The 12,659-nt window shown below is 35.9% G+C and overlaps 1 protein-coding gene across 1 annotated transcript; it reads right to left on the bottom strand.

Moving 5' to 3' along the window:
* Positions 1–605: 605 nt before the first annotated feature.
* On the bottom strand, positions 606–11,659 carry LOC112051960 (uncharacterized). The gene is made up of 18 exons (XM_052888872.1): positions 9,437–11,659; positions 9,071–9,273; positions 8,622–8,901; positions 8,259–8,372; positions 7,634–7,811; positions 7,081–7,219; positions 6,520–6,787; positions 6,076–6,256; positions 5,768–5,868; positions 5,509–5,685; positions 4,971–5,264; positions 4,523–4,719; positions 3,806–3,962; positions 3,152–3,268; positions 2,637–3,020; positions 2,091–2,234; positions 1,601–1,800; positions 606–1,228 (listed from the first exon to the last, which is right to left on the bottom strand). The coding sequence occupies exons 1-18, from the start codon at positions 11,571–11,573 to the stop codon at positions 656–658; spliced, it is 5,844 nt and encodes a 1,947-aa protein (XP_052744832.1). The 5' UTR covers positions 11,574–11,659; the 3' UTR covers positions 606–655.
* Positions 11,660–12,659: the final 1,000 nt, after the last annotated feature.

Below are 12,659 nucleotides of genomic sequence, written 5' to 3' on the forward strand. Positions count from 1 at the left end.
GTAAGATACATTGAAACAAATAAAATAATAATGTGGAAAATACATCTTCATTAGACATAAAACATCCTCATTTATGGAGATAATTATATTAAGGAAATTACTGTCAACAACTCAAGACGTAGCGGCAGTGCCGGATTAAGCTAGCGCGAGGCCTGTAGCAAATATAAACAGGGGGCCCTTTTTTCTCCACAAAAGTGAGTGATTCATTATTAAATATATGAAGATTCAAGATTTTCCTGAAATCTACAAATAGGAAGCTATATCTGTATTTTTTTTTTTCTAAATATTAGGTTTATTACTTCGGAGATTCAAGTTTGAACAGTACAAGTAGGTATATGTCCTTGAATAACTCGAAAGTTATTCATTTTAAAATGATCCTCATAAGAAGATTTATTATTTGATGAATCACACTATACAGTTTGCAAAAAAAAATATTTGTTCATATTGCCCACCAAAATTGACCTTCATATTCTTTTCCCGGGCGCGGGGCACCCATCTGAACGCGAGGCTTGTAGCAAATGCTACCTACTGCCCTATGGCTAATCCGGCGCTGCGTAGCGGTGAGGGCAAAATGTAAATTAGAGTTACGCGCATTCTAAAGACCTATTGTGCATAATCTACGATCCACAAAGCCAACTTTACACATTTATTGCATCTACTGCATTCCTAACGCTAACTTCATTTCCAAAGTGTAATTCTCATCAACGCGATTCAATGTTTCATCTTTTACAATTGCGGTGTCTTCGGAACCTATGTCGTCAACGCAATCTTCGAAGATTTCATCCTCAACTAATACATCTGCGTGAGTCTCTGTTTTAACACTTTCATTGTGTTTAGTCATATTATCTAAGTTAGATTTATCATTGCTAACTTTCAGTTTATAGTCATTAGTCTGATCTTCATTTTTATTTCTATTTTTATCGTTAGATGTTTTGTTTACGTTATTTATGTCTTTCGATAGTTTATCATCGTCGAAAACAGCTTTCTCGATGTCAATATAATCGTTACAGTAACCAGAATCGTTGGCAGATGCACCAATCACTCTTTGTACACCACAATCTTCTGTGAACGTATCTTCTAGAGTAGAGTTCTCATGACTGGGCACCAATGTTGGTTCGTTATCGTCAGAATCGTCGGGAGAAGGTACGTAATTTTCGTACAGTTTTGACCTCATTCGGTTTTCCACGTTTTCGACGTGAGCTTCTAGTATACGGGATACTTCGGGCAACTAAATCAAAACGTGAACTTTAAAAATATTCATATAGGTATTAACAATAACAGGAGTGATTTCAGCTGACTAGAGTGATATAGCGGGAAATTAGTAGGTAACAACGGTAGTACGCACAACCAATGCTATTCGTGTTTACTTTTGCCGACACCATGGACCAATGATGGATGATGGATTACCAAGCAAAAAACGGAGATCAGGAGAAAGAGAATAATGACGGATACGAATATAAAACAAACAAATATATTTCTGAACAAAATTGGCAGATATCCGGCAGATGCCATGATTAAATGATCAAGTAAGTGGATCAAAAAGCTTACTTGTCTGATAATAAGTTTCTGAAAGTGTAGGTATCATTTCGTATTCACTTACCGAACACTCATGTTCTAGCTCATCAGAGATCTGTTCTATGATCGAATTAGTCTGATTGTCGACTCGACTCGCATGCGACGTCACCACGTCCATCTGTCTGTACAGCTCTTGCTCTTCATACTGAATTGTTTTGTTTAGTATCTCAGTGGCTACGGAGTCTTCTACGCGTGCGTTTTCATCCATATTTGAGTAGTTGATACCTGTTTATTTACTTTAATTTTGTATACTTTTCAGCAAAGGGTTATTACTAGGCAAGTATATAAACTTAAAGATGTGAACGGGTTTGACTGCTAAATGTACTCTCAGAGTCACAAGGCTATTACACCAATCAAACTGCTAGCTATAAAAATTATTGTTATAAGTAAATATTTCTTAGCTTAACCACTAACCAGGACCTGAACAGAACGTGTATCCGGGCCTCCAAAAACGCCGTAGAGCAGAGCTGGTAAAAAGCAAGCGTAGTAAGGTTAACAAGAAATGTTATAGGTACCTTGGGAAGGAAATCGTTTGTCGTCGTAAGAATTAATAGTGTCTATGATACACTGCTTAACATCGGAGCGATCCACAGCGCTCATCAGTTGAGTGGAGGAGCAACACACATTGCTTGCACAGTTTGCTGCGGTTTCTTTGTTAGCTAAAACATTACGAAAGATGAAGAGAAGTACGATATCTGTAGTTATTTACAGAGTAAATAATGTATTAATGGTAATGACTGGCATTTTACACTTTTATTATTGTGCAACTTAAAGGGGACCAATGCTGCTTCATCCGGTAAAGTGAAGTTCCAGTTCAGTTTAGCGAGCTCTGCCAGAATGGAGCCCGAAGGCTAGATGAAGAAGGGAAGACTTGAACCACTCTCTAAGGGAAAACTCGGATTTCGACTTAGAGGAATGTTCGTGTCAATGGTATTTGTCGCCCCCGCCCCTTTAACCATGCCCTATATTTGAAACCCACATGTAAGTTTAATAAGAAACCGAATTAACACCTTATTTTAAAAGCGAAGACGCTGTGTCTTAAGAAAACAGTAAGCTCCTACAGGAGCTTACTGTTTTCTGTTTAACCAAGGTAAAGTTGCATTTACTATACCCGATCTCATTTATCGTTGTAATATTGTATGTACCTAAACTTGATTGTTTAAAAATAACCTGCCCAAAACGAAGTTCACATCTAGTGTCTAAGATATTAAAAGATAAATTTATTTTACCTTCACTTTTAGTGGAATTTATCTGCTTGCGTTCCTCAATATAACCGCCAGCCGAAGATTCTTTGTTCTTTAACTCTGTCTTATCTTTCGCTCTAGCTGTAGCAGGTCTGGCTCTGGTAAGCCGTGTACTTTGTTTTGGAGCTTCTAGCTCAGATTCAGAGCTACTCGAATCAGAGTCGCTTGAAATGTTTACAGAATCCGTTTCCGGAGATGAAGCTAATGAAACAGAACGACAAAAGTAATTGAAATTTTCAGGTCAAGCCTTTGTACACAGTGGTTATTAATAGTAATTTAGTTATAATGACATTATTAGGGGTAGGTACATATAAGAAACTAGGTATACTTACGAGCAGGCTCAATATTTTCATCTCCAATTTCGTAATTGACCTCAGTCGGCGTCTGGTCGTTGACATACTGCAACTGAACGGCTCCTGACACGTGAGTCAGCTTCACTTTCTTCTCATCTGAAATATTGTAACGTACAATATTTGGCAATGGCAATTTCTATATTGAGTGTCGACTCTGCTCAGGAGCATGTCAGGCGCCCACCCTAGGAAATAATCCTAGATACTCCAATGAACGTCAGCCATTCAAAATGACAGTCATATAACTTTTAATAGTGTCTCTTTTTATTAATTATTTACTTTGCTATGAGTAATTTTAACTAAACATTTTGTTAAAAATCCGATGCGGTTACAATTCTTAAAATCAAGTCATTCTTTCATTCGGAAGGGTTCTTTTTAAGATATAAAAGAAAGGCAAGCTTTCTTTTATATCAATAGGTACGATTGGACATCTACTATGTCATCCACGTAATTTCATTCTTTAGATTTATATCAGTTTGATTATAATCAATAGATACTACATTTACATAATGCATTTTAGAGACAAAAACGTAATCCATGTTTACCAAATTTCATGAAAATTGGTTTATCATTTAAGCCAGAAATAACCAACAAACAAATTGTTATTCACATTTATGATATAGTTTGATATCTTACCAGGCTTCTCTCCTGCAGTGAGTTGACTCAGAGCTGCTCGGTCGAACGCATTGTCAGTTTTGTACGTGGTCACATAATTTCTTTCTTTGAGTGAATGGGCTTGTTCCGGTTCCTGGGCCTTGTAGTATGCTTCCATCGTCTTTGCATCGTAAAGTTTCTAATTCACAAAGTACAATAATATCATTGTCATCATTATTATCATCATCGTCATCGTCATCATCATCGTCATCATCATCATCATCATCAACGTCATCGTCATCGTCGTCATCATCATCATCATCATCGTCATTATCATTGTCGTGGTCATCGTCATCATCATCAACATCATGAGGAAGAGATTAGGAGCTTAAATCCATCAAAAGTCTAATACGGATTGGTGGACAGGTATTGTGTTAATGTTTGCTTTTATTATCATTTTCAGAAGTGATTATTAATGACTGTGACAGACGGATCAAGTCCCAAGTCCCAGTAACTACTAAGGATTTCTTGGAAAGAAAAACTTCGAGATATATAGCTGCATAACACGAATTACCAACAACAAAGCAATTAATGAGAAGAAAATATATTGAAAACCTTACAATTCACTCAACTCTTCTAACATTTTATTATAAGCAGCCTTTTTGTCACCTCAAACATCTGCATACATAATTATGGTACTTGTGATTAATTGACAGATTATTACTAGTTCAATTCATCAAAATTAATGGCTTAATTTACCATAGGATCAATAGCTGGTTCCCCTCTGGCGATCCTGGCTTCTTTTTCCAACTCCTCTTTTTCCAGTTCTGCAAAGATCTCCAGGTCCTCAGCACTCGGCTGCAGATCCGGATCATCTTCGTCGTATATTTTCGCTGACTTCATACGAGCCATGTAGTTGATGAGAGCGACTCCATCACCGTCGCCTCTTGATGTTGCTGTATAAATCATAATAATAATCGTTTAATTATTTCCAGGTTTAGGTATAAACAAGCTCTTAATTGTCTAAAGTATAAAATCTTGTGTATCGGTTACTTTGCGTATTTTTATATGAGAAATTTGTATGAAATAAATTTAAATAGCAGAATAACGATTTCCGCATTAGCTTTTAAAATAAAATATTAGTCGTCACACCAAATATGTGCTTGTCATGTTTTGGTCGTATAAATGATATAAATTTAACACTTACAACTTTGCGCAATCGATTGAGAACTTGTGCTTGGTTTATTTTCTTCTTTTTCATCCGCTTCAGTCTTAGCTTTGTCTTTATCACTAGTCTCGCTGTTGGTATTGTTATTTTCTGTACTATCATTGTCTTTCAGTTTTCTTTGTTTTGTAGTTACGCGTTTTATTAACCTTTTATTACTACAATCATTATTAAACTTTATAGTCTGTGGTGTATCTTTCAATGCATCAATCCTCTCTTTTTCATAAGCTAGTTTATTATTGCAATCTATTATTAGATTACCATCTTCGGTTAAACCTAAAATGCGAAATCAAGGCTAAACATTTTTATTTGTAAATTATTATTATATTATTTAACTTATGAATTACTTACAATTGTATGTCATGTGAAGCGATTAAATTTAAAGTAAAACTTAAACTGTATGAATAAGTTAATACCATAGCTAAGAGAGATATTTGTTTAAACTAAAAGAGATAGTTGTAAATAGTTATTTGTACTACTTAATTCAAACTGATTTGTGATATTATTATCAAATAACTACCTCTATTTATTTCATTGTCTTTATTATCCGGTGCAACATGATCATGGGATGGTGATTTGTTAATGTATTCTTCAATAATTTCTATAAGAGGTTTACGCTTGGCTTCGTGTGAAGTAAGAGAATCTACATTAGCGTCACGGGATTTTGTGTCATCACTTGAACTGTTGTTGTTACCCTCTGTAACATTGCGAAAACATTTCAAATAATGAACATTGTTTAAGATATTAAGTAAAAATAACGAAAAAATTAGATTATGTACCTTCCTTTATTTGCGGCGTTTCCTTTATTTCCTTTTTATTTTTATGCGGTGCTTGGTTGAATAACAAATCGTTGATTGCAGTCAATTCAGAAATAACTTTTCTAAAAACAGTTCATAATTATGTAGTCAAGATCGTGTTATTTTAAGAGTAGTTAGGTAGTATTATTGTAGATTTAAGTAATCACAGAAACCCATGAAATGCCTCTTACCACCACAAAGACAAATGTTTTAAAAACTTGTTTCCTTTGTTCCTCCCAAAAGAGTCTGTACCTAATATACTTCAGAAAACTTTTTTTAATATAACTTACGTATCAGAAACTCCAGTTGACCCGCTCGTGAACCCGCTCCACTGGTTCGTCTCTTCATACGTCTCTTCTTCTTTCATCTCTTGTACCAGTCTCTTGCCGCTGTTTACTTTGGACCACTCTATTTTTGAAGTTTCTCCGTCTATCAACAGATATATTGTGAAGACTTGGCGAAAGAGATATGCTTAGTATTACTATTATTCCCCCGGACAAGAAGGCATAAAATGCTCTCATCATTATTAACGGTCCATTACCAGACCTTCATTTTTATATGGGTGATCTGGTTAAATTCATTAACGATCACTATCAGATGTTAATGATGATGACCGGGAGCTGGGATGATGAGGGGGACGACTTAACATGCTCTTCGAGGCACGGGGTCGTATCCACCAACTTCATAACTCGGGGCAGAGACATTTTGACTGAAAAACTCTTAAAAGAAAGAAAAACTCAGTATCTCGTAGCCTGACACAGGAATCGAACTAAGAAGAAAAAGAATCAACGAAAAAGCTTTACTACTTTCTTCCTGAAATAGATCAACCATATGAGTACCATCGTCTTGTCCATCGCTGTCAGAGTCACTGGAACTGCCGCTGGTGGTGTCAGCACCCTCGGACTCCGACAGCATGGCTTCTGTGACGCCTTGTTTAATCTCTACTGTGTCTGCTTCTGCTGTCTTCTCTTCTTGCGTTTCAGTAGTCTCAGTCTCTTCAGTCTGTTATAAGTGTCAAAAAATATCTTTAAGTACCTATTAGGTAGGTACTTAAAAGATATTTTATGATATTAACCTACATGATAAATTTAAGAAAAAGTTTTCTTAAATTGCAATCAGAGAAAAAATCAAGGTACAAGTAGGTATAGTAAGTACTTTTATTGTGGTGACACGGAGAGTAAAAAACAATATCAATTATGTTCACGATTGCAAATTCTATTTTTGACTATGTTGAGAAATCATTACGCCCACGCATAGAATTCGCGTTAGTTTACTTTTACCAAAGGATGTTGTACCTTAATGACAACAGGCGGAAGACCCAACTTCTCGATCTCCGCTTGCTCGCGAGCCTCCCTCTTGGCACGGTTCTCGTCTCTCATCTTGATGAGGTACCGCACGCTCTGCATCACTTTCTCTTGATCTCTTTCTATCCAACTGTAAAAAGCAAGCAATACCATCAAGTAAGACCTTCTCTTGCTTTGGTTTTTAACGCCGTAAAAGCCCCAGTGGATATTATGACCTCTGTGTGTGATTCGTGGGGTGTAAGTTCGAATCTGGTCCAGGGCATGAACCTGCAACTTTTCAGTTCAGATAGGTGCATTTTAAGAAATTAAATATCACGTGTCAAACTGTAAAGGAAAAATATCATGAGGTAACCTAAATTCCTGACGATTTTCTTAATTGTGAACTACATTGTGTGAATAAACATGTACGAAGTCAGCCAATCCGCATTGGGCTAGCGTGGTGGACTATTAGCCCAACCCTGGAGGATTGGGCTAATAGTCCAATCCAAGGAGGAAGAAAAGGAATTTCACACGGACGAAGTCCACTAGTTTAAAATAAACGTACCGGCGTCTCTCAGCGATCTCCTCTTGCACGCCGCCCCGCTGCCACGCCTCGGCGCAGGCGCGGTCGCGCGGGAACACGGGCCGGTTGTCGAGGTTCAGCAGCTCCTTGAGCCGCAGCGTCAGCGTCTTGCGGTACGCCGGGATTTTGCGCACCACCGGGTTGCCGGTCAACACGAGAACTACAATTACAGCATTGGAAAATCAATAGCTCGCACTTGTCCGGTTATTTAATAGCGTCGTACAGATCTTTCTAGTGCGAAAAATATAACTTTAGTCGAAATCAATTCACTTGCCTAAGAACTGCGGTGCCAAAGATGTACAAATTAATAAAACTTTCTTTTTAACGTTGTAGTACCTTTTAATAATGATATTTTTTTAACCGGAGAGCATAGTGTGCAACACGCCACTATAGGTGGACCGATGATATCAAGCGGGTTGCAGGGAGCCGCTAGATGCTGGCGGCTCAAGATCGTATTGTTTGGAAGTCCATGCCACAGGCCTATATAGAGGCAGTAGTGATGATGATGATGATGATGATGATGATGATGATGATGATGATGATGATGATGATGATGATGATGATGATGATGATGATGATGATGATGATGATGATGATGATGACGAACCTTTTAATAGGGCCATATCAGCCAACACGTCGACGATGAGCGGGTCCTCGAGGCGGTTGTACGACAAATCCACGACAGATAGATTACTGCAATACCTCAGCTGTTCCAAGTCATCTGCAAAATCAAAACGTTTCAAATTGTTAACACAATTTACAAATAAAGCTTACGTTTACCAGCGGACGCCCGCGACTCTGTTAGAGACGCGACGGCATTAGAGAATGGACTCCAGACTCGACTATTGAAAATTAAACGCGTTGCGGAAGACAGGAAGACTTTTTGCATACCTATCTACTGACCGCCATACTTCGTTATGGGGATGGCATCGCGTGAGGATGATGATGAATAGAAGACAATAATACTTACCAACACTTGACAGCATGTTATGTCCCATACTCAACGTATGTAGATCGGGTACTACGTCCAGGTTTTCAATTTTTGTCACGAAATTATGATCCAGATTCAAAGTGTCTAACTTAGGACAACCGTTCAGATTCTCTATCTTTCGAACCACGTTATAATGTAGGTAGAGGCATTTGAGTTCGGATAACGTATCCAGTCCTTCTATCCTTTGTATTCCATTGTTTTCCAGGAATATGCATTTCAGACCTGTGTATTCCTCTAAATTCTCAATCTTCGAAAATCCCTGAAAAATATCATGCATTTAACTTTCTCTGATTGTATCCAATTTAGAAAATATTATTTCAAGCCTGGAAAATATTGCGAATAGCAATTAATTGATACATTTCAACTAAATTTTATATAGAGTCCTATATAAACACATTTATTTAAATGTATTTTGTAAATATGCTTACTTTAAAATGCAAATACAAAATGTCATTGAGATAAGGCGTGGAGTACAGCTTGTGTTGTTTGCAATGATTCTTTATAAACTCTTTTGTCATTCGTGGTCCTCTGTTCATTTCTTCTAATTCCTTCTCCACTTTAATCTGAAACTCTCTTTGCTTTTTCTTCTCTGCTTCTTCCTTCTGTATTTTATCTTTATTTTCCTGATCAGCTAAGTAACGTAATATTATTAGTATGTTTAAATAAATATATATAAATTTCTCAATGAACCTAACTTATATAAAACAAAATCATACAAATAGCAAGAAAGCAAAAGGATATTTAGCATAGGTAAGTACCTGTATGATTCAATAATGGAATAGGGGTAGATTCACATTTCTTATTTTCATCTTGAATTTTGATGTTTTCCACATAATCACCTTTAGCTTTATCATCCGTTTCAATAAAGTCTTGTATTTTAGAATTTGAAAGTTTCTTTTTTTCTTCGCGCCTTAGTAAATTATTAGCTAAGCGTAATACCTCATTGTTATCTTTCATTTTATCCTTAATGTCGTATAATAGATTGTCTATTCTCTTGTTTCTTTCAAATTCTTGTTGTTTGAAGTCAGTTAATTTCTTGCTTGTGTCATCATTACATGAGATGTCTATATCCCATAACTCTTTGCGCTTTTTATCACCTTCTTGCAATGATTCCGAATAAACGGTACCAGTTTCACCTTTGGCTTTAGTAGCGACTGGTTCGCTGTCTATTTTAATTGGTACATCTTTAGGATGTAAAATTTTCTGAGACTTCATTAAAACATCATCGACTTCTTTAATAAAATCTTTACATTCTTTATTTCTTACTTCATAGTTCGATCTACTTTGGTTTATTCTGTTCTCGTGACATTTTATTTCATCATTTAGTTTTGTTATAGCGTCATGTGTACCATCTATTTCTAAAAGAGTAACGTTTTCTTTTTCATGAGCATTAGTCCCTACAGTTCGGTGTAATTCATCTGTATGACTATCTTCAATTTCTTTAACGCGTTTTTTAACCTCTCCGTCTTTAAAAGATTGTTGATATATATCTGATTGTTCTTTAATTTTTTTATAAGCAATATTAGACTTTCTAGACTTTTCCAAAGCTTCATTTACATCATTCAGCAATTCATTCATACTATTTAATTTGTTTGTTATATCTTCTTTGATAAATGTTTTTAAGGATTCGGCTCCTTCCACAATATTGCGAGCAAGAGCTTTCATTTCTTTGAATTCTAGCTCATTATTTACTTTCTCTTCATTATTTTCTGCTTCGAATATAGTTTGCAAAGTATTTTGCAATGTTGTTTCCATCTTTTCATCAAAGTTAATTTTATTATTTTGCTGAACTGCTTTAACATTTTTTATATTGTCATCAGATAATTCATCCTCATCAGCTGATTCGAATACATCTGATATAGTGCTATCATTATGGTTTACTTTATTATCATCATTGTCATTGCTCAGAATAGAATCGATGTCTTGTAAAACTTTTTCTGTATCCTTCAGCTTGACCTCAAAACTTTTAGGAAAACCTTTTTGAACTACTAGATTTGTATTATGGTTACTATTGACAGTTTTATGTTCAAACTGTTCGTTACGGTTTAATTGTATGGGATTGTTTTGTAAAGATATATTCAAATCATTGTTAATAGCATAGCTTTCTTTAACTTCTTCAAAAGTAGTTTGTCTTCTCGGTAAAACCAAACAGGATGAAGCTTCTTTTAATATAGGATGTTCGCCTATAGCCATCTTACTGCATTTGTCTTTATTTTCTCGTGTGCTATCAGGATCTTCAAAGTCATCAGCCATTTGTTGCAGCATATTCTTTGTTTCTTGAAATCTAGTTTCATAAGATTTATTAGTGTACTTCGTAACAGCTTTATCAATTCTCTCAAACTCTTCATCGTCAGGTGATTCATCACTCTCCTGTTCTTCTGGAATTGGTTCCGGGTTTCCAACTTTACTTTTATACTTACAATCAACAGCGTCGTTCATCAAAATTTGCATATTTTTATATTTTATTCTATTTAGCTTATCACTATCCCCTTCTGCAGAATCTAATTCAGCTTTCATATCAATGTACGTTGAAGTCTTTATTTGATTGAATGGTACTTCTATGTCTTTGTTACAATTTTCCGAATTTATTACTATCTGTATTTGCTTAGCTTTTTCTGCGAGAATGGGATTATCTTTGAGCAACCCTTTAATTTTCTCAGCTGTTAAAGGTTCTGTGTAGTCTTCTACTTGTGTGAATGGTTGCCCTGTCATCACCTCGTATTCAGATTTAACAGGTCCTGAAGCAGAGGCAGCAATATATGGCCTGTCTTTACCCATTTTGCCTTCAATAAGTGGCTTAAGTTCATTTTCTATAACCTCGTCTATCGAGACGTGCTGAGGTAACTTCGCATCTGCAAAGAACCGTTTAAGTTCATCTCGCTTACGTTCTATATAAGTAGGATCACACACAGGGACGCCAGATGTTTCCATTTTTCTTAATTTAACGAAATGTAACTTTTACTTACATGCATGAATAAAATATAATCACCACATTTTGCTAATACTGACATAAGCAATTTACAAACGTTGCTATAGTTACGTATTTATTTTGTTTAATCGATTTGAAAAAGGAAGAGGAAGCCTTAAAATAATAATTATATTTGTCTGAATGCAAGAAGTTTAAAATTTGGTTTGCAAGGTTTCAATAATTTATGACTTTGTATTATCCACAAATATAATATTTTGCATAGATTTAATATAAAGTGGTGAGTACCTCTATTAATTGAAAATATACCTATTGTTTAACGATTCGTGATTGAATCTTTCCAACATTCTTTGAGGAGAACGAGGTAAACTCACATGAGGACGAGGTATGCAGGTATTGGATTCAGAGGAAAGTATAATACAAATGAGAAAACAGACAGTTTAGACACAGAATAGATTCAGTGATATAGATCGATTAAATATCTCAACTATCTTGACTCTTGACTTGACTTGACTCAAAAATATTCATTATCAACCTATATGTTCACTGCTGAGCTCGAGTTTCCTCACAGAATTGGAGGGGTTAGGCCTATAGTCCACCACGCTGACCCAATGCGGATTGGCAGACTTCACAAACACAGAGAATTAAGAAAATTCTCTGGTATGCAGGTTCCCTCACGATGTTTTTCCTTCGCCGTTTGAGACACGTGATATTTCATTTCTTAAAATGCACACATCGACCATTAATAACAGGACCTGCCTCGCTAACCGTTACCCCTGCCTCGCTTACCGTTACCCCTCTGGCAAAGATCAAAAATCAATGATCTTACTAATGGTTTATAAAAACTGTTTGTATTGAATCGATGTTGATGATGTTGTAATCGTTTTCGTCGCGTAAAGAGCTCCCTAAAAATGCCGGTTTGTGTAGTTCAATGGCATAAAAACGGCCAAAAACTTGTAGTTTATTAAAAGATGGAGTAACGTTTCATTTGTAGGTATGCATTTCTACCTTAATTTTATGTCTACAAAGTAATAAAAACAATTTCTACAAAAAATCGATTCTTTTGACGGAACGGATCCTGTGGATAGTCT

Source organism: Bicyclus anynana, chromosome 24, assembly GCF_947172395.1.
Source record: "Bicyclus anynana chromosome 24, ilBicAnyn1.1, whole genome shotgun sequence".
Classification (NCBI taxonomy): domain Eukaryota; kingdom Metazoa; phylum Arthropoda; class Insecta; order Lepidoptera; family Nymphalidae; genus Bicyclus; species Bicyclus anynana.